The sequence below is a fragment of the Coregonus clupeaformis genome, chromosome 34 (genome assembly GCF_020615455.1).
Source record: "Coregonus clupeaformis isolate EN_2021a chromosome 34, ASM2061545v1, whole genome shotgun sequence".
NCBI classification, from domain to species: Eukaryota; Metazoa; Chordata; class Actinopteri; order Salmoniformes; family Salmonidae; genus Coregonus; species Coregonus clupeaformis.
The window spans coordinates 42,260,394-42,279,199 of NC_059225.1; the positions used below are offsets into that span (position 1 = coordinate 42,260,394).

General features: G+C 45.7%; 1 protein-coding gene across 1 annotated transcript in view; it reads left to right on the forward strand.

Annotated features, from left to right (window-relative positions):
• LOC123482484 (MAM domain-containing glycosylphosphatidylinositol anchor protein 1-like) overlaps positions 1-18,806 on the forward strand; it is a 231,741-nt gene that overhangs the window by 88,868 nt on the left and 124,067 nt on the right. The window contains exon 3 of the mRNA XM_045210359.1: positions 4,357-4,496. Within this exon, the coding sequence (XP_045066294.1) occupies positions 4,357-4,496 (140 nt within the window). The remainder of the gene's footprint in view (positions 1-4,356; positions 4,497-18,806) is intronic.

Below are 18,806 nucleotides of genomic sequence, written 5' to 3' on the forward strand. Positions count from 1 at the left end.
TAGCGTCATACTGAAGAAGACTTGTAGCTGTAATCGCTGCCAAAGGTGCTTCAACAAAGTACTGAGTAAAAGGGTCTTAACACTTATGTTAATGCGGTATTTTTTTTTTTTATAAATATGCAAACATTTCTACAAACCTGTTTTTGCTTCGTCATTATGGGGTATTGTTTGTAGATTGATGAGGGGAAAAACTATTTCATCCATTTTAGAATAAGGCTGTAAAATTACAAAATGTGGAAAAAGTGAAGGGGTCTGAGTACTTTCCTAATGCACTGTACATACATACATACATACATACATACATACAGTGTCCTACAGTAGAAACAACATAACACGATATACATAAACTATTACGATAAAGTAATAAGGTATTTACACATTAGTAAGGAAAACAACAATGAAGGCATTGTGAGTGCCACCCGGAAAATGCGCCAGGGGGAAAAAGTTCATGCAAGTTCTGCTCTGACTAGAGATGCACAAATGTCTGCATACTTCATCTGGGGAAACATGGGAGTGCTTGGGCTCTCATCAAAGAGAGAAGTTTGTCTGGCTCATCTAGCTATTCCTCGCCTTACATTAGCATAGCATGCCTGAAACGTAAATTGCCTGCCACAGTAAAATTGTCTACTTCTATGTGAATTAATGAGGAGGCAGAACACACCTCATTTCCAACTGTTCACGCAGGGGGGACTGTTAGAGATATTTGGAACTCACGCCAGAAAAGGTTAATATTCCCCCAATATTGTGTCCCAACAAAATGTCATTACACATCACATCTTGTTACTGTTGCCGAGCCAATCAAGGCCCTGATTGGTTAACCACTGATCCATTCATAGGTCTTTGTCTGTTGGCTAGGGATATTCAGACGAAACGTGCTTTTAACTTACATATTGGACACACTTTGACATAACATTGTGCATGTTCATTTATACAGTAATTATTATTCAACATTTCCTCACTTGGGATTTGAGCTCACAACCTCTTGGTTCACGGTACTCCGATCTTCCTGCTACGCCACCATGTCCGTGTCAGGTATCAGTTAATCTGACTATTCTTTATTATTTCATCATTTATTTTAATTACTTATTTCAGCAATTTAAGGGCTTTCTGTGTAGTTGTCCAATATATTTAGGCCATATTTACCTGTTTCAATGATATTCCTGAATCACTATGATCAATAAAATATTACTGTATGTGGTGTGTATAAAAAAAAATGATAGAGAGTTCTCTTTGAGATGCTCAGCTGTCCAGAATTGTACCGATTCCCATCGTTCAATGAGAAACTAATTTGAATGATATTTTACGTCATTTAGCAGACGCTCTTATCCAGAGTGACTTACAGGAGCAATTAGGGTTAAGTGCCTTGCTCAAGGGCACATCGACATATTTTTCACCAAGTCGGCTCGGGGATTAGAACCAGCGACCTTTCGGGTACTGGCACAACGCTCTTAACCACTAAGCTACCTGCCGCCCTATATCAGATAGGTGTGCTGTAACTGTTGCCAAAAAATGAAATTAACATATATTGCTAAGAACATGAGAGTAGGGTGACTCTCCTAGCGGGTCTTGATCCCAGGCCACCAGCACTAATGATAAACACCCTAAACACTGTCCCAATAAGGGATATCTCTAGGGCAGTGTTTCCCAACCCTGGTCCTCGAGTATCCCCAACAGTACACATTTCTGTTGTAGCCCAGGACAAACACACGTCATTCAGCTCATTGAGGGCTTGATGATTAGTTGAGAAGTTGAATCAGGTATGCTTGTCCAGGGCTAAAATAAAAATGTGTACTGTTGGGGGTACTCGAGGACCAGGGTTGGGAAACACTGCTCTAGGGCATGTGTTATTGGGCCAGCATAGTTACACCCTGTCCAGAAGAAACCCTAACCCCTCCTTCCTAGGAATTTGTGTAGATCTGAAACAACTTGATAGGTGTGAGCAATAGGGTGAATGCACTTTGAAGTAAATCTCAGATTTCTTAAAACGACACTCAAGAAAAATGTTTATCATAGTGATTCAGGAGTATCATTAATACAGGTAAATATGCCCCACCAACATTTGACAACTACATAGAAATCCCTTAAATTGTTTAAATAAGTAAATGAAATCAATAATGAGAAAATAGTCAAATTAATTGATAACTGACACCGACATGGTGGTCATAGCAGCAAGGTCTGAAAGCCGTGAACCAAGAGGCTGAGTTCAAATCCCAGTGAGGACATGTTGAATCATAATTACTGTATAAATGAACATGCACAATGTTATGTCAAAGTGTGTCCAATATGTAAGTTAAAAGCAATGTGTGTGTGTCCCTGAACTTGCCAACAGACAAAAAGAGCTGTGAATGGATCTGTTTCACCAATCAGGGCCTTGATGGGCTTGGCAACAGTAACAAGGTGTGATATGTAATAAAAAAAAAGAATGTGGGTGGGGGGTGCATTTCTTTGGGACCAGCAGGCATTGTCCTAACAAATGATACAGAGAAATGTTCCCATGAAACGTGTCTAGAACATTAATATCTTACGATCTGAGAACATGGCAACCATGTTTGGTGGGACATTGATGGAATATTCTCCTAACCCTCAGAAAACTGGACAGAGGAATGTTCTTGCAACGTTCTCTTGAAACATGTCTACAACATTAATATCTTATATTCTGAGAACATGGCAACTCTGTTCTATATACTGAAAAAATATATAAACGCAACATGCAACAATTTCATAGATTTTACTGAGTTACAGTTCATATAAGGGAATCAGTCAATTGAAATAAATAAATTAGGCCCTAATCTATGGATTTCACATGACTGGGAATACAGATATGCATCTGTTGGTCACAGATACCTTAAAAAAAATTGACCTTACAATGGGCTTCAGAATCTCGTCACGGTATTTCTGTGCATTCAAATTGCCATCGATAAAATGCAATTGTGTTCATTGTCCGTAGCTTATGTCTGCCCATGCCATCATCCCACCGCCACCATGGGGCACTCTGTTCACAACGTTGACATCAGAAAACCGCTCGCCCACACGACGCCATACACGTGGTCTGGGATTGTGAGGCCGGTTGGACGTACTGCCAAATGATCTAAAACGACGTTGTAGGCTGCTTATGGCAGAGAAATTCAATTATCTGGCAAACCCCTTTGGACATTACTGCAGTCAGCATACCAATTGCACGCTCCCTCAAAACTTGAGATATCTGTGGCATTGTGTTGTGTGGCAAAACTGCACATTTTAGAGTGGCCTATTAATGTCCCCAGCACAAGGGGCACCTGTGTAATGATTATGCTGTTTAATCAGCTTCTTGATATGCCACACCTGTGAGGTGGATTGATTATCTTGACAAAGTAGAAATGCTCACTAACAGGGATGTAAACAAATGTGTGCATAAAACTTGAGAGAAATAAGCTTTCTGTGCGTATGGAACATTCCTGGTATTTTTTTTTTCAGCTCATGAAACATGGGACCAACACTTTATATGTTGAGTTTATATTTTTGTTCGGTGTAGATAGAATGTTCCCCTAACTAACGGAAAACTGGACACTCAAACATTAGGGGAACTTTACGGGTGACATTACAAAATCGTTCTCTCTCTATCTAGAATTGTTAGCTGGGATTGTACTTTCTTTCTCTCTACTTTCAGAGTAGTCCTTAGTGTTTTTCTTTCTTATTTTTTCTCTCTCTCTCTTTCTTTTCTTCTTCCCTCTCCATCACCTGCTGTTTCTCTCTCCTTGTCCTTGTCTCTGTCTCAATTCCCTCTCTTTCCCACCGTACCTCCTGTCTCCTTTAATCTGCTAAATGGCTCAAATGTAAATGTAAAAAATCTCGCCCGGGCTGACGTTACACGAAGCAACTCGCACGCAATCTTGACCGCCTTCTGTGACAAGCCTCGTAGGCTTTCCTAGGTCATAAGTCAGACGTCTTCGGGCCTAGTTCTTGAGGCCATGGTGCCTACTGGGGTCCTCTTCAACCTGTCACTTCGTTCAGTGCTTCTCAATCCAATCAGTTTTTGTTCTAGCCCAACACTAAGATACCAAACTCCAAGTCTTTGATTAGTTCAATCTTTATTTGTATATTTTTTTAGGGATAGAACTTCACAACATTCTTTAAAAAATAACAACGTTTGTTGAATTTTCTGTGACGATTATGATATAATTTTTTTTTACTCGGGTGTCTGAATATGGGTGTAAGTCTTCCAACTGTAATATAAAGGAGAGCCGTTCGAAACTAAGAAATCTATTTTTTTCCAGATGTGCCCTCTAAAACTTTCATTTACCTTAACAAAAACATATTTGTTATTTAGTATGAAAATGTGACCCTTTCTCTTTTGTTTCTCCTTATGTGTTGACGCAGCCCCTGCCAATGCCCAGATCTCGCATGCGGGCCAGGCGTGCGTGGTGAAGGAAGACAACATCAGTGAGAGGATCTACACTATCAGAGAGGGAGACCGCCTGGAGCTCCAATGTCTGGTCAAAGGACACCCACAACCACAGGTAACATGACATAACATGACTGTGTGGCTCAGTTGGTAGAACATGGGGCTTGGAACGCCGGTAGAGAAACATGGGGCTTGCAAAGCCATCTTAGATACACCATCAAACCAACAAATCACACAATGCCAATTCTCTGACCTCCACATACACACACAGTATTCTCAACCCCCCTGTATTTGACGAAGGAGCAGATTTAAAGTGCTTATTAAAAAGCACTCACTCTTTCTCAGATCTGACCATGTGGTGGTGTGAGCTGTTTTGAGACCTATTTTGAGCACTAATGCAGATCAAGCTGACTTTAGACTGTGTGTGTGTGTTTGTGTGTGTGTGTGTGTGCATGCGTGTGAGTGTAAGAGAGGTGAGAAAAGCAGTGTGATCCCCCGGGATACCCACAGGTCTGGTAGCATGAGATCATCATGAATAAAACAGGATGGGGTGTGTCTGTGCCCCCCCTGCCCCCCCACCTCCACTGCCCACGTCATCTACTATCCCCAAACTGGCTCAGCAGATTCCTCTTTGCCTGATTCCCTGAGTCATCTAACCCCCTACAGTCCTCTCAGGGACTGATGCATTTTTTCTTTCTTCCAATTCAATTTCAATTTAAGGTGCTTTATTGGCATGAAATAGCCTACATCTGTAAATATCGCCAAGACATTCCAAAACCATAGTTTTAGAAGTCAAGTCACACAAGTCACACTTGCATCTTTCTCTCTCTCTCTGTTTGTCTCCCAATCTCGCTTTCTGTTTCTTTCTCTCCGCATCTCTCTCCTTTTCCACTCTCATTCTCGCTCTGTTTTCCCCTTTTTTTCTATCGCTTCCTCTCTCTCTCTCTCTCTCTCTCTCTCTCTCTCTCTCTCTCTCTCTCTCTCTCTCTCTCTCTCTCTCTCTCTCTCTCTCTCTCTCTCTCTCTCTCTCTCTCTCTCTCTCTCTCTCTCTCTCTCTCTCTCTCTCTCTCTCTCTCTCATACATATTCCTTCCTATATACAGACATATTTCAATACTTTAGTTGGATCCACAGTAACTACAGAAACCTTGGCAGTACAAAGGACCCAATTATTTTAGAGGTCATGCAGATGTTATACTTGGTCTTTCTTCAATCCAAAACTTTTAAAGAATATATTCACTTTATACCATAACTGCTTTACTTGTGTAGAATGGTGCATTTTGGCACAGAGTTGCCTGACTCTTGTCTGCTGCAAACACACACACGAATGCATGTACTCACATACAACATACTGATGCTTCGAACACACGTGCACACACATACACACACACGCGCGCACACACATACGCACACACACACACACACACACAGTCTCTATCGCTCTTTATTTATTTAGACTTGGCTCTGAAACAAAAATTTGCAAATGTAATCAAACTTTAATTCCCTCAATTAAAGTGTTAGAGAGAAAAAACATTTAGGCAAATATAGACACAAGTAAGTTTCCTATCTCAGTTTGTCAAGGAACAGTTGTGAAATTCCATAAATTGCAACAGCAATGGCTTGTTCCTTCTGGACCTGTGTCAGTCATGTATTTTGAATAATGATTATATTGGTCACGCTTCCCGAATGTAAAACAATAATAACAATATTACATGCACTATCAGTGCTGGTATTGCCTTGGGCTATGGTGCGCAGCAGCGTTCAATTCTAAGTGTATTTGTGTGAGTGCACACTCACACAAAGGAAAGGGAAAGAAAGAAAGCTAGAAAAAAGTCAGTCTAGTCAAGGTGAGACAAAGGGTAGACATGATTTGGGATGGCTGTCTTCTCTGGGGAGTGTCTGAAGAAAGTTTGCTATCGTGAGACGTGCAGCAGTGAGGCCTTGGCTATATAGTGTAAATGGTGTGACCAAGGCAACATGTTAGTATTAGATCTACTTGATAATGAGTTATGAGGTCTTGAGTTGAGGCAGTTCTTAGTGTGGTTGACGGAAGCAAGAACATTACTGTATTCCACCTTACTTATTAATAACCACAGGAGGTTGGTGGCACCTTAATTGGGGAGGACGAGCTTTGGTAATGGCTGGAGCGGAATCAGTGGAATGGTATCAAAGATATCAAACACATGGTTTCCATGTGTTTGATGCCATTCCATTTGCTCCATTCCAGCCATTATTATGAGCCGTCCTACCCTCAGCAGCCTCCTGTATTATGAACATACTTCAACACCAGCAAGCACACATATTTTCTTCAGGAAATGTCATTTTTCTAGTTATATTAAATATTGCATGGTAAATCATAGGGTGGTTTACTTGACTTTTTCTACATTATGTGTCAACATCTTCCATTCTTGCAGAGTGTGACTTTTAAATACATCGAAGATACAGGGAGGAGAGAGAGAAAGTGAGAAATAGTGAACGGAGAGAAATGGAGGTAGTGATGGACAGATAAAAAGCAAGAGATAAAGGAAAGTGGAAGATACTGTCGATGGAGTGATAGAGAGAACGAACGAGACCCTGTGTGTGGGAGAGAGAGAAAGGAAGAGAGAGAAAGATTGAGTGTGTGAGTTGTATGGGTGTGTGAGTGTTTTCCCTACTGAGGAATCTGATGGAAGAGAATGCAGAGTAGTGTGCGTGTGTGTTTGTGTAAGGAGAGGACCATGGTGACCTCCATTCAGCTCTCCCCTCCAATTGGTAATGTCTTAACTGAGGCATTGCCATGGCAACCTGGCACGCCACCTGCCTTCCATTCACAGTCGGAATACCAATATGGACACACACACACACACACACACAGACCACACACACACGATTGTCACTATCCCATTTGGCTTGGAATGCTAGGATGTTTATATTATATGTGACCTTTAACCTGGAAGACAATTGGCGGCTTGAAAACGTTCCAAAATCTCCTCCTTCTCTCATTCAAAAGGGGCAACCGTGAAGTGAGTTTAATCCTCATGAGGAACAGATCAGTTAAGCAAAATAGCCATAGAATATGGAGCTCATGTGTTTTTTTGGTTGCAGTGTCTTAAAAAAAGCCATTTGGGGTGGCAAGCTGCGAAAGGGGAAATTATGACAGAGAGAGAGGGGGAGAGAGAGAGAGAGAGAGAGAGAGAGAGAGAGAGAGAGAGAGAGAGACAGGAAAGCAGACAGACAGAATTACAAGTGATAGGTACAGTACTTCTTACATTTCAGTGATTATTACTGTTCTTGTACATCAACAACGTTGTGAAGCAGTGTTGTGTCTGGACTGGCGTTCCTACTTCCCCAGAGTCAGATTAACTTGTGGATACATTTTTATGTCTCTGGGGAAGTAGATAAAGGGCCTCATTGCCAAAATCCTGAAGTATCCCTTTAAGGCATGTATACTCTTCACTACATATTGAAGGGTGTTGAGATGAACACACAAGGGATGGCTTCTTTGAACAGCTGTCAAATGTCAGAGAAATACAGTATGTGTCCATGTGATGGGGTGTTGTGTCTGATTTGCCCTCTCCGTTGGAATGTGTGACCTGATGATGTCATGGCGTTTGGCGGGGCACTGCAGTTGTCTGTGCCGCGTCCCACCGGGACTACTGAGTTTCCCCTGCAGTGGCATTCTGAAGATACCTGATCCCCAATCAACCCCTCAACTCCCTTTCTCCATCCGTCATCTTATGCACATCAGCAAACTTCCCATAAACTGGGCACCCTGGTAGAGAGCAGTTTGTCCATATGCAGTGTGCATGACATAACATTTAATAAACATGTTAAACTTTTTTTTTTTCTCTCACATTTTAGTCATTTAGCAGATGCTCTTATCCAGAGCAACTTACAGTAGTGAGTGCATACATTTTCATATTTGTTCGTACTGGTCCCCCATGGGACTTCGAACCCATAACCCTGGCATTGCAAGTGCCATGCTCTACCAACTGAGCCACATCGGACCATACTTATAAACACGTATATCCTGGACATAATGAGCTATAAGCATCTAACTTATAAGAAACAGTTGGACAGACTTTTCAGTGGAGTAGATGTGTCTAGCACGGTAAATGAATATTTTTCGAAGCAATTGTAAAATACTCGATGTGACAAGACAGCCTGTTAGATTTTATGAATGTTTCCCGATTGGTTTCAGAGTAAGTCCGTTTGGAAAAGTTTAACAAACAGAGAAAGTCAGCGGCTATTAGGAGATATTCCTCAGAAATCTAATTTTATCAATTGTGCACCACTTAACTTTAACATCCGCTCCCAGAGATTGTTCTTGTACCACTAGGGGCGCTAAAACTCTAGACCACTTTTATTCTACCTACAGAAATGCATATAAGGCCCTCCGTTGTCCTCCCTTCGGCAAATCTAACCATGTCTCTATTCTCCTGCTTCCTGTTTACAAACAAAAGCTTAAACTGGAAGTACCGGTGACATGCTCAATACGGAAGTGGTCCGATGAAGCAGACGCGAGGTTACAAGACTGCTTATGCTCGCTTCGAGGAATACAACACTGAGTCTTGAGTGAAAGCCCCTATTGTTTCGAATGACTGCGTGACTCACTCTCCGTGGCCGATGTGAGTAAAACTTTTAAACAGGTTAGTACTCGCAAGGCCGCCGGGCCAGACGGAATACCAGGGCGCACTTTCAAAGCATGCGCAGACCAGCTGGCAAGTGTCTTCACAGACATTTTCAATCTCTCCTTGTCCCAGCCTGTAATCCCAACATGTTTCAAGGTGACCACCATTGTCCCAGTTCCCAAGAACTCTAAGGTATCCTGCCTAAATGACTATCGCCCTGTAGCACACACATCTGTAATTATGAAGTGCTTTGAAAGGCTGGTCATGACACACATCATCACCATCATCCCAGACACCCTGGATCCACTCCAATTCGCATACCGCCTCAACAGATCCACAGATAATGCAATCTCAATTGCACTTCACACTACCCTCTCCCACCTGGACAAGAGGGGAAATAACTATGTGAGAATGCTGTTCATAGGCTACAGCTCAGCATTCAACACCATAGTCACCTCCAAGCTCTTCACCAAATCAAATCAAATCAAATTGTATTTGTCACATACACATTTAGTTTAGTAGATGTTATTGCGGGTGTAGCGAAATGCTTGTAAAGCTGGGGATCCAGCTGGGGACCCTGGGACTGAACACCTCCCTCTGTAACTGGATCCTGGACTTACTGACGGGACGGCCCCAGATGGTGAGGGTAGGCAACAAGACCTCCGCCATGCTCACCCTCAACACAGGGACCCCTCAAGGGTGTGTGCTTAGTCCCCTCCTGTACCCCCTGTTTACCCACGACTGCATGGCCACGCACGACTCCAACACCATCATCAAGTTTGCTGACGACACGTCAGTTTTAGGCCTGATCACTGACGGCGATGAGCTAGCCTACAAGGAGGAGGTCAGAGATTTGGCAGTGTGGTGCCATAACAACAACTCATCCCTCAATCGTTAAGACCAAGGAGCTGATCGTGGACTATAGGAGAAACGGGGCTGTAGTGGAGCGGGTAGAGAGCTTTATGTTCCTTGGCGTCCACATCACTAAGGACTTAACATGGTCCACCTATACCCAAAGAGGGCAGGAGAGCACCTCATCTCCTTCAGGAGGTTAAAAGGATTTGTCATGGGCCCTCGGATCCTCAAAAAGTTATTCAGCTGCACCATGGAGAGCATCTTGACTGGCTGCATCACCGCTTGGTATGGCAAATGCACCACCCTTGACTGCAAAGCGCTAGAGGGTGGTGCGGACAGGACAGTACATCACTGGGGTCAAGCTCCCTACCATCCAGGACCTCTACAGTATATCAGGCGGTGTCAGAGGAAGGGCCTAAAAATTGCCAAAGACTCCAGCCGCCCAAGCCATAGACTGTTCACTCTGCTACCATTCGACAAACGGTATCAGAGCATCGGCTCTCGGACCAACAGGCTCAGAGACAGCTTCTACCCCCAAGCCATAAGACTGCTAAATAGCCATGACTGCTAAATAGTTAATTAATGGTTACCCAGACTATCTGCACTGACCCTATCTTGCACTGACTCTATGCACACTCACAAGACCATATATACACACACTACCTACAGTGGCTTGTGAAAGTATTCACCCCACTTGGCATTTTTCCTATTTTGTTGCCTTACAACCTGGAATTAAAATGGATTTTGGGGGGGTTTGTATCATTTGGCCTCCTTGAAGGCCTCCTGTAGCTCAGTTGGTAGACCATGGCGCTTGCAACGCCAGGGTTGTGGGTTCGATCCCCGGGACCACCCATACACAAATAAATGTATGCACGCATGACTGTAAGTCGCTTTGGATAAAAGCGTCTGCTAAATGGCATATTATTATTATTATTATTATTATTATTTGTTTCCCACGGGGGGCCAGTATGAAACATGTATGCACTCACTAAGTCGCTCTGGATAAGAGCGTCTGCTAAATGACTTAAATGTAAATTTGATTTACACAACATGCCTACCACTTTGAAGATGCAAAATATGTTTTATTGTGAAACAAACAAGAAATAAGACAATAAAAAAACAGCGTGCATAACAATTCACCCCTCCCCCCCAAAGTCTATACTTTATAGAACCACCTTTCGCAGCAATTAAAGCTGCAAGTCTCTTGGGGTATATCTCTATAAGCTTGGAACATCTAGCCACTGGGATTTTTGACCATTCTTCAAGGCAAAACTGCTCAAGCTCCTTCAAGTTGGATAGGTTCCGCTGGTGTACAGCAAACTTTAAGTCATACCACAGATTCTCAATTGGATTGAGGTCTGGGCTTTGACTAGGCCATTCCAAGACATTTAAATGTTTCCCCTTAAACCACTAGAGTGTTGCTTTAGCAGTATGCTTAGGGTCATTGTCCTGCTGGAAGGTGAACCTCCGTCCCAGTCTCAAATCTCTGGAAGACTGAAAGAGCTTTTCCTCAAGAATTTCCCTGTATTAAACACCATCCATCATTCCTTCAATTCTGACCAGTTTCCCAGTCCCTGCCAATGAAAAACATGGATGGTGTTCTCGGGGTGATGAGAGGTGTTGGGATTGCGCCAGACATAGCGTTTTCCTTGATGGCCAAAAAGCTCAATTTTAGTCTCATCTGACCAGAGTTCCTTCTTCCATATGTTTGGGGAGTCTCCCACATGCCTTTTGGCAAACACCAAACGTGTTTGCTTATTGTTTTCTTTAAGCAATGGCTTTTTTCTGGCCACTCTTCCGTAAAGCCCTGCTCTGTGGAGTGTACGGCTTAAAGTGGTCCTATGGACAGATACTCCAATCTCCGCTGTGGAGCTTTGCAGCTCCTTCAGGGTTATCTTTGGTCTCTTTTTTTGCCTCTCTGATTAATGCCCTCCTAACCCAACCCTGATCTGTACTTCTCCACAACTTTGTCCCTGACCTGTTTGGAGAGTGCCTTGGTCTTCATGGTGCCGCTTGCTTGGTGGTGCCCCTTGCTTAGTGGTGTTGCAGACTCTGGGGCCTTTCAGAACAGGTGTGTATATATACTGAGATCATGTGACAGATCATGTGACACTTAGATTGCACACAGGTGGACTTTATTTAACTAATTATGTGACTTCTGAAGGTAATTGGGTGCACAAGATCTTATTTATGTCACGATCGTCTGAAGGATGAGACCAACGCGCAGCGCGTGTACCGATAAACATGATGACTTTATTTAATTAAAGTGCAACACGACAAAACAATAAACCACGATCATGAAGTTCCACGGTGCACTCACCGTAACGGAAACAAAAACCCACAAACCCCACAGGAAAACATTCAGAATAAATATGGCTCCCAATCAGAGATAACGAGCCGACAGCTGACACTCGTTACCTCCGATTGGGAGTCATAGACAAACCTAGAAATACAACCAACAGAAAGGCAAACCTAGAAATACAAAACCAAAACAAAAGACACCCTAAATGAAAATAACAACCCTGGCTCAACAATCAGAGTCCCTGGAGCCAGAGTGTTACAGTACCCCCTAAAGGTGCGCACTCCGGGCGCACCAGCATACCGTCTAGGGGAGGGTCTGGGTGGGCGTCTGTCCAGGTGGCGGCTCTGGCCCAGGTCGTGGTCCCCACCCCACCATAGTCATTACCCACTTAATATGCCTCCTACACATTACCCCCCAACTACACCCCACTGGGTTAAGGGGCGGCACCGGACTAAGGGGCAGCACCGGACTAAGGACCAGCACCGGGATAAGGGGCAGCACCGGGCTAAGGGGGCAGCACCGGGCTAAGGGGCAGCACCGGGCTAAGGGCCAGCACCGGGATAAGGACCAGCACCAGGCTAAGGAACAGTACCTGACTAAGTGGCAGCACCGGACTGAGGGGCAGCTCCGGACTGAATGGCGGATCCTGGCTGGCTGGCTCTGGCGGATCCTGCTGCTCATGGCTGGCTGACGGATCTGGCTGCTCATGGCAGGCGGAAGGCTCTGGCTGATCCTGTCTGGCAGAAGGCTCTGGCTGATCCTGTCTGGCAGAAGGCTCTGGCTGATCCTGTCTGGCGGAAGGCTCTGGCTGATCCTGTCTGGCGGAAGGCTCTGGCTGATCCTGTCTGGCGGAAGGCTCTAGCGGCTCCGGTCTGGCGGACGGCTCTGATGGCTCATGGCAGACGGGCGGCTTTGCAGACTTTGGGCAGACGGGCAGTTCAGGCCCCGTTGGGCAGACGGGCAGTTCAGGCGCCGTTGGGCAGACGGGCAGTTCAGGCGCCGTTGGGCCGACGGACAGTTCAGGCCCTGTTGGGCAGACGGCAGACTCTGGCCGTCTGAGGCGCATCGTAGGCCTGTGGCGTGGTGCCGGAACTGGAGGTACCGGGCTGAGGACACGCATCACAGGGCTAGTGCGGGGAGAAGCAACAGGGCATGCTTGGCCCTGGGGACGCACCGTAGGCCTGTTGCGTGGTGCCGGAACTGGAGGTACCGGGCTGAGGACACGCATCACAGGGCTAGTGCGGGGAGAAGCAACAGGGCATGCTTGGCCCTGGGGACGCACCGTAGGCCTGTTGCGTGGTGCCGGAACTGGAGGTACCGGACTGAGGACACGCATCACAGGGCTAGTGCGGGGAGAAGCAACAGGGCATGCTGGACTGGCGAAGCGCACCGTATCCATGGTGCGGGGAGCAGGAACAGGCCGGGCTGGGCTGGCGACGCGCACCGTATCCCTGGTGCGGGTGGCCGGAACAGGCCGGGCCGGGCTGGCGAAGCGCACCGTATCCATGGTGCGGGGAGCAGGAACAGGCCGGGCTGGGCTGGCGAAGCGCACCGTATCCATGGTGCGGGGAGCAGGAACAGGCCGGGCTGGGCTGGCGACGCGCACCGTATCCCTGGTGCGAGTGGCCGGAACAGGCCGGGCCGGGCTGGCGTAGCGCACCGTCTCCATGGTGCGGGGAGCAGGAACAGGCCGGTCCGTACCGGGAACACACACCACTGGCCTCAACCGAGGATCAGGAACGGGCCGGACCGGACTGGCAACACACGTCAGTCTTTCACGCCGTGCCACAAACACTTCCCTTCCTCTACTCGCCAATGGCTCCCGTATTCCGTTAGCCTTCTCTCCTTTTCTCCCTGTGGCAGCCTCCTGCTGCCCAGCCGCCCAAGCCATGTGCCCCCCCCCAAAAATTTCTTGGGGTTGCCTCTCGTCCTTCCGACGAAAAACCTGCTGCCGCCGATGCTCCTCTCTCGCCAGGGCCTTGATCTTTCCCCAAGGTCCCTTGCCTCCGAGCATGTCCTCCCAGGACCACGATGTGCCCACCTGGGCCATCGCCAGCCTCTCCATCTCCTTGCCCGGCGCCTCCACCCATGTCCAGTCTCTTTGCTCCTGTACACGCTGCTTGGTCTTGGTATGGTGGGTTTTTCTGTCACGATCGTCTGAAGGATGAGACCAACGCGCAGCGCGTGTACCGATAAACATGATGACTTTATTTAATTAAAGTGCAACACGACAAAACAATAAACCACGATCATGAAGTTCCACGGTGCACTCACCGTAACGGGAAACAAAAACCCACAAACCCCACAGGAAAACATTCAGAATAAATATGGCTCCCAATCAGAGATAACGAGCCGACAGCTGACACTCGTTACCTCCGATTGGGAGTCATAGACAAACCTAGAAATACAACCAACAGAAAGGCAAACCTAGAAATACAAAACCAAAACAAAAGACACCCTAAATGAAAATAACAACCCTGGCTCAACAATCAGAGTCCCTGGAGCCAGAGTGTTACAATTTAGGGGCTTCATAGCTAAGGGGGTGAATACATATGCACACACCACTTTTCCGTTATTAATTTCTTTACATTTTTTGAAAAATGTTTTTTTTTTCATTCCACTTCACCAATTTGGACTATTTTGTGTAAGTCCATTACATGAAATCCAAATAAAAATCAATTTAAATTGCAGGTTGAAATGCAACAAAATAGGAAAAACGCCAAGGGGAATTAATACTTTTGCAAGGCACTGTATACACACACTTACACACACACTACACTGACACTCTCACACAAAACCCACACACATTCACACACCATCAACACAAACAAATACACACACGCATACCGACACAACACACACACATCATATGCTGTTGCGATCTGCTCTTCATTTTACTCTTATTACTATCTATCCTGATACCTAATCACTTTACCTTGCCGTGCATACTGTATCTACCTCAAATACCTCATGCTCCTGCACATTGATCTGGTACTTCCTGTATATAGCTACATTCTTGTGTTCCGATTTTTCTTTTTATTATTATTTTTAACTTTGCATCGTTGGGAAGGGCTCATAAGCAAGCATTTCACTGTTAAGTCTACACTCGTTGTATTCGGTTCATGTGACAAATAAAATGTGATTTGATTTGATGATATATTTCTAACAGGGATACCATAGCAGTCAACTTTCTCAGCTTAGCAAACTGGTTAAAATTACTTAATTATGACATAACTTCAAAAAAATTATCCTGCTGGGATTACTTGCAATTTAGAAGACAGAATTCTGCATGCCAACAATGGTCTCCAGCCATTGGAAATTCCACCATGATTCTTCCTGGAATTGGGAAGAGAGCTAGGGCACCATCCCATTCTCCCCCTCTCTCCCTTCCCCCTCATTCTCTGAGAGGATCCAATTTAGCCATGTTAGCCTGGGCAATAAAGGGATTGCTGTACAGAGAATGGCTCTGATTGAGGATTTATCCAATCCTTTATCAAGACTGATTGTTTACCTTCGCCCCAGAAGATTGGATTGAAAACGGGGTCACGCCGTAATCCATACAGAACAGAGAGGAATCCAATCATTTCTTCACCTCTCTCTCTATCCGTCCCACATTTAGGGACAAGCGGGTGAAACGGGCAAAAAGTCGTACATCAAGTCAAGAGAGGGTTGATTCACCTCCAAGATCCGGACAGGGCAAGGATTTGGTTTAGTTAGGTGGATAAGAGAGGAGGGGGGGAGAGAGACAAAGGGACTTGAATAGGTCTTTAGGGACTGGGGTATTTTGTCATGGACTTTTACGTTGTATTTGTAGGGTTTCATGTTTTTTATAGATAAAGTAATTTATCCCCTGCTGATTTTGTACGTTTGCCCACTGACAAAGACATGATCAGTCTATAATTTTAATGGTAGGTTTATTTGAACAGTGAGAGACAGAATAACAACAACAAAAATCCAGAAAAACGCATGTAAAAAATGCTATGAATTGATTTGCATTTTAATGAGTGAAATAAGTATTTGACCCCTCTGCAAAACATGACTTAGTACTTGGTGGCAAAACCCTTGTTGGCAATCACAGAGGTCAGACGTTTCTTGGTTTCGATGCTGACGTTTGGCAACTCGAACCTTCAGCTCCCTCCACAGATTAAAAAAAATTATAATAGAGACTGATCATTTCTTTGTACGTACAAAATCAGCAGGGGATCAAATACTTTTTTCCCTCACTGTATATATTTTCAAGGAATGAAAGATGGAAGGCATTGACAAGCTTTTCCATGTAGAGGACTAAAATTATAAACTTCAACAAGGAGCAAAAGGCATAAACTAATGGCTGGCAGGTACAGAATTTGACACCCAGGTATTTCTCCAGATTGTGTCTGCATTAGCCTCAGCTCCAGGTTTTGCTGATGTTGTTCTCAAAATACCTTCATCCCGAAGGTGAGGTGAAAGCCTGTGGCAGAGGCTATGTCTGCATTACATTTACATTTACATTTACATCACTTAGCAGACGCTCTTATCCAGAGCGACTTACAAATTGGTGCATTCAACTTATGATAGCCAGTGGGACAACCACTTTTTTATTTTTCTTCTTTTTTATTTTTTTATGGGGGGTAGAAGGACTACTTTATACTATTCCAGGTATTCCTTAAAGAGGTAGGGTTTCAAGTGTCTCCGGAAGGTGGTCAGTGACTTCGCTGTCCTGGCGTCGTGGGGGAGCTTGTTCCACCATTGGGGTGCCAGAGAAGCGAATAGCTTTGACTGGGTTGAGGGGGAACTGTGCTTCCGTAGAGATAGGGGAGCTAGCAGGCCAGAGGTGGATGAACGTAGTGCCCTCGTTTGGGTGTAAGGTCTGATCAGAGCCTGCATTGACTCCTAAACTGCACAGCCCATTCCGCTGGAGTCCCTGTGGTATTCAACATCTAGTCCAGCGGATAGGTGAAATAATTGTTCAATTTTATGATACAAATATCACACTTGGAACACTAATACTAGATACCTTAAGGAACATTTTAAAGATTGGAGGCATTCTGGGAAGCCTGCCGGTCAACCAGGGTGGCCATTTTAATAGAATGGCTGCCATCTGGATTTCCTGTTAGAAGAAAATAGGGTAAAATCATTCCAAACATCATAAAAATGACTTGCAATAATTTTGATCATAAAATAATCTTAAGACCTTCAGGGGGTAATTTGAGGTGATTTTTTTGCATAGTCCCGCAGCTATGTATAATAAAGTGGATTGATCTCAGGTATATTTGGTTCTTATCCGCTGGACTAATCCTTTCACACAAAGAGATACTTCTGACAGTGTCACGATTCAGACAGACGACCAGAGGACCACAATTGCGTCACACCAGAAAGTTTATTAAACTTAAGGGAAAAGGGAAGTAGGGAGTGAATGAAGGCTCCAGGGGTAACAGGGATCCCGTCCAATGCGCTGGGTCTGTGCCCCCCCCAGTGGCAGCGATGCGTCCTATGAAGCCGGTGGTGGGTGGTCCAGAAGTCCTGGGGGGGGGGGAGACACAGACACAACAGGGCGGAATGAAACCAGGCAGCAGTACAGTTCAAGGGAAATCCAAAATACGTAGTAGCAAGGCAGAAGGCTGGTCAGAGTTACCGGGATTGAAGAGTAGTCAGGAGTCGTAATGGCAGAAGCAGGTCTGGATCTCCTGAGGCAGAAGAGTATCCAAAAAACAGGCAGGTCCGGGGGTCACAAAACCAGGGTGAGCCAGAAGCGCGAGCAAACAGGTTCCGGGTGTGAGCTTTGCAGACGATCTGACACCGGAGAGCTGAAAGACAGGGCCTTAAATACTGGGAGAGGTAGTGGGTAATGCAGCGCAGCTGGCAGAGTAATTAGAGCCGAGCAGAGCAGGGACAGGTGGAGCTAGTTAGGCTGAGTAGAGAGAGGGAGGTGAGCAGAGTGGAAGATAGTGGAAACAAATTAAGGTGGTAACCCGGTGGAGTGAGAGGGCTCATGACAGAACCCCCCAAGGGACGGCCCCAGAAGTCCCAAGAGCAACACCACGCCGGGCGGGAGGAGGGGAGCCGGAGGAGGGCTAGAACTCCTCCGAACGGTCCGAGTGAACGTCCTCATCCTCGGAGGAAGCCGGAGGGCCGTGGTCGGGAGATGGGACAGGTCCCGAGACAGGATCAGGCACAGGACAGGAAGCCGAGCGGGCCGGACGGTTAGGGACCCCTCTGGGGCGGCCCCCTACGGATTGCAGGTTGATCAGGATGCCGTTGGTGGAAAGCGGTGATGAGAGTCCTATCCACAATCCGACTAGCTGGCACCCAGATCCTTTCCTCAGGTCCATAGCCCTCCCAGTCAATGAGGTACTGGAGACCCCTACCCCTCCGTCTGGACCGAAGCAGGCGGCGGACGGTGTAAACCAGACCACCATCGACGAGCCGTGGAGGAGGAGGACCAGGCGCAGCAGGGACCAGCGGACTCTCATGGATGGGCTTAATCTTAGACACATGGAAAGTGGGGTGCACCCTCAGGGAATTAGGCAGTTGGAGCCGGACAGCAGTTGGGCTAATCACTCTTATGATAGGGAATGGGCCAATGAACCGAGGTGCCAGCTTCTGCGACTCCACCCTGAGTGGCAGGTTCTTCGATGACAACCACACCCCTTTGACCAACATGGTAGGTGGGAGCAGGA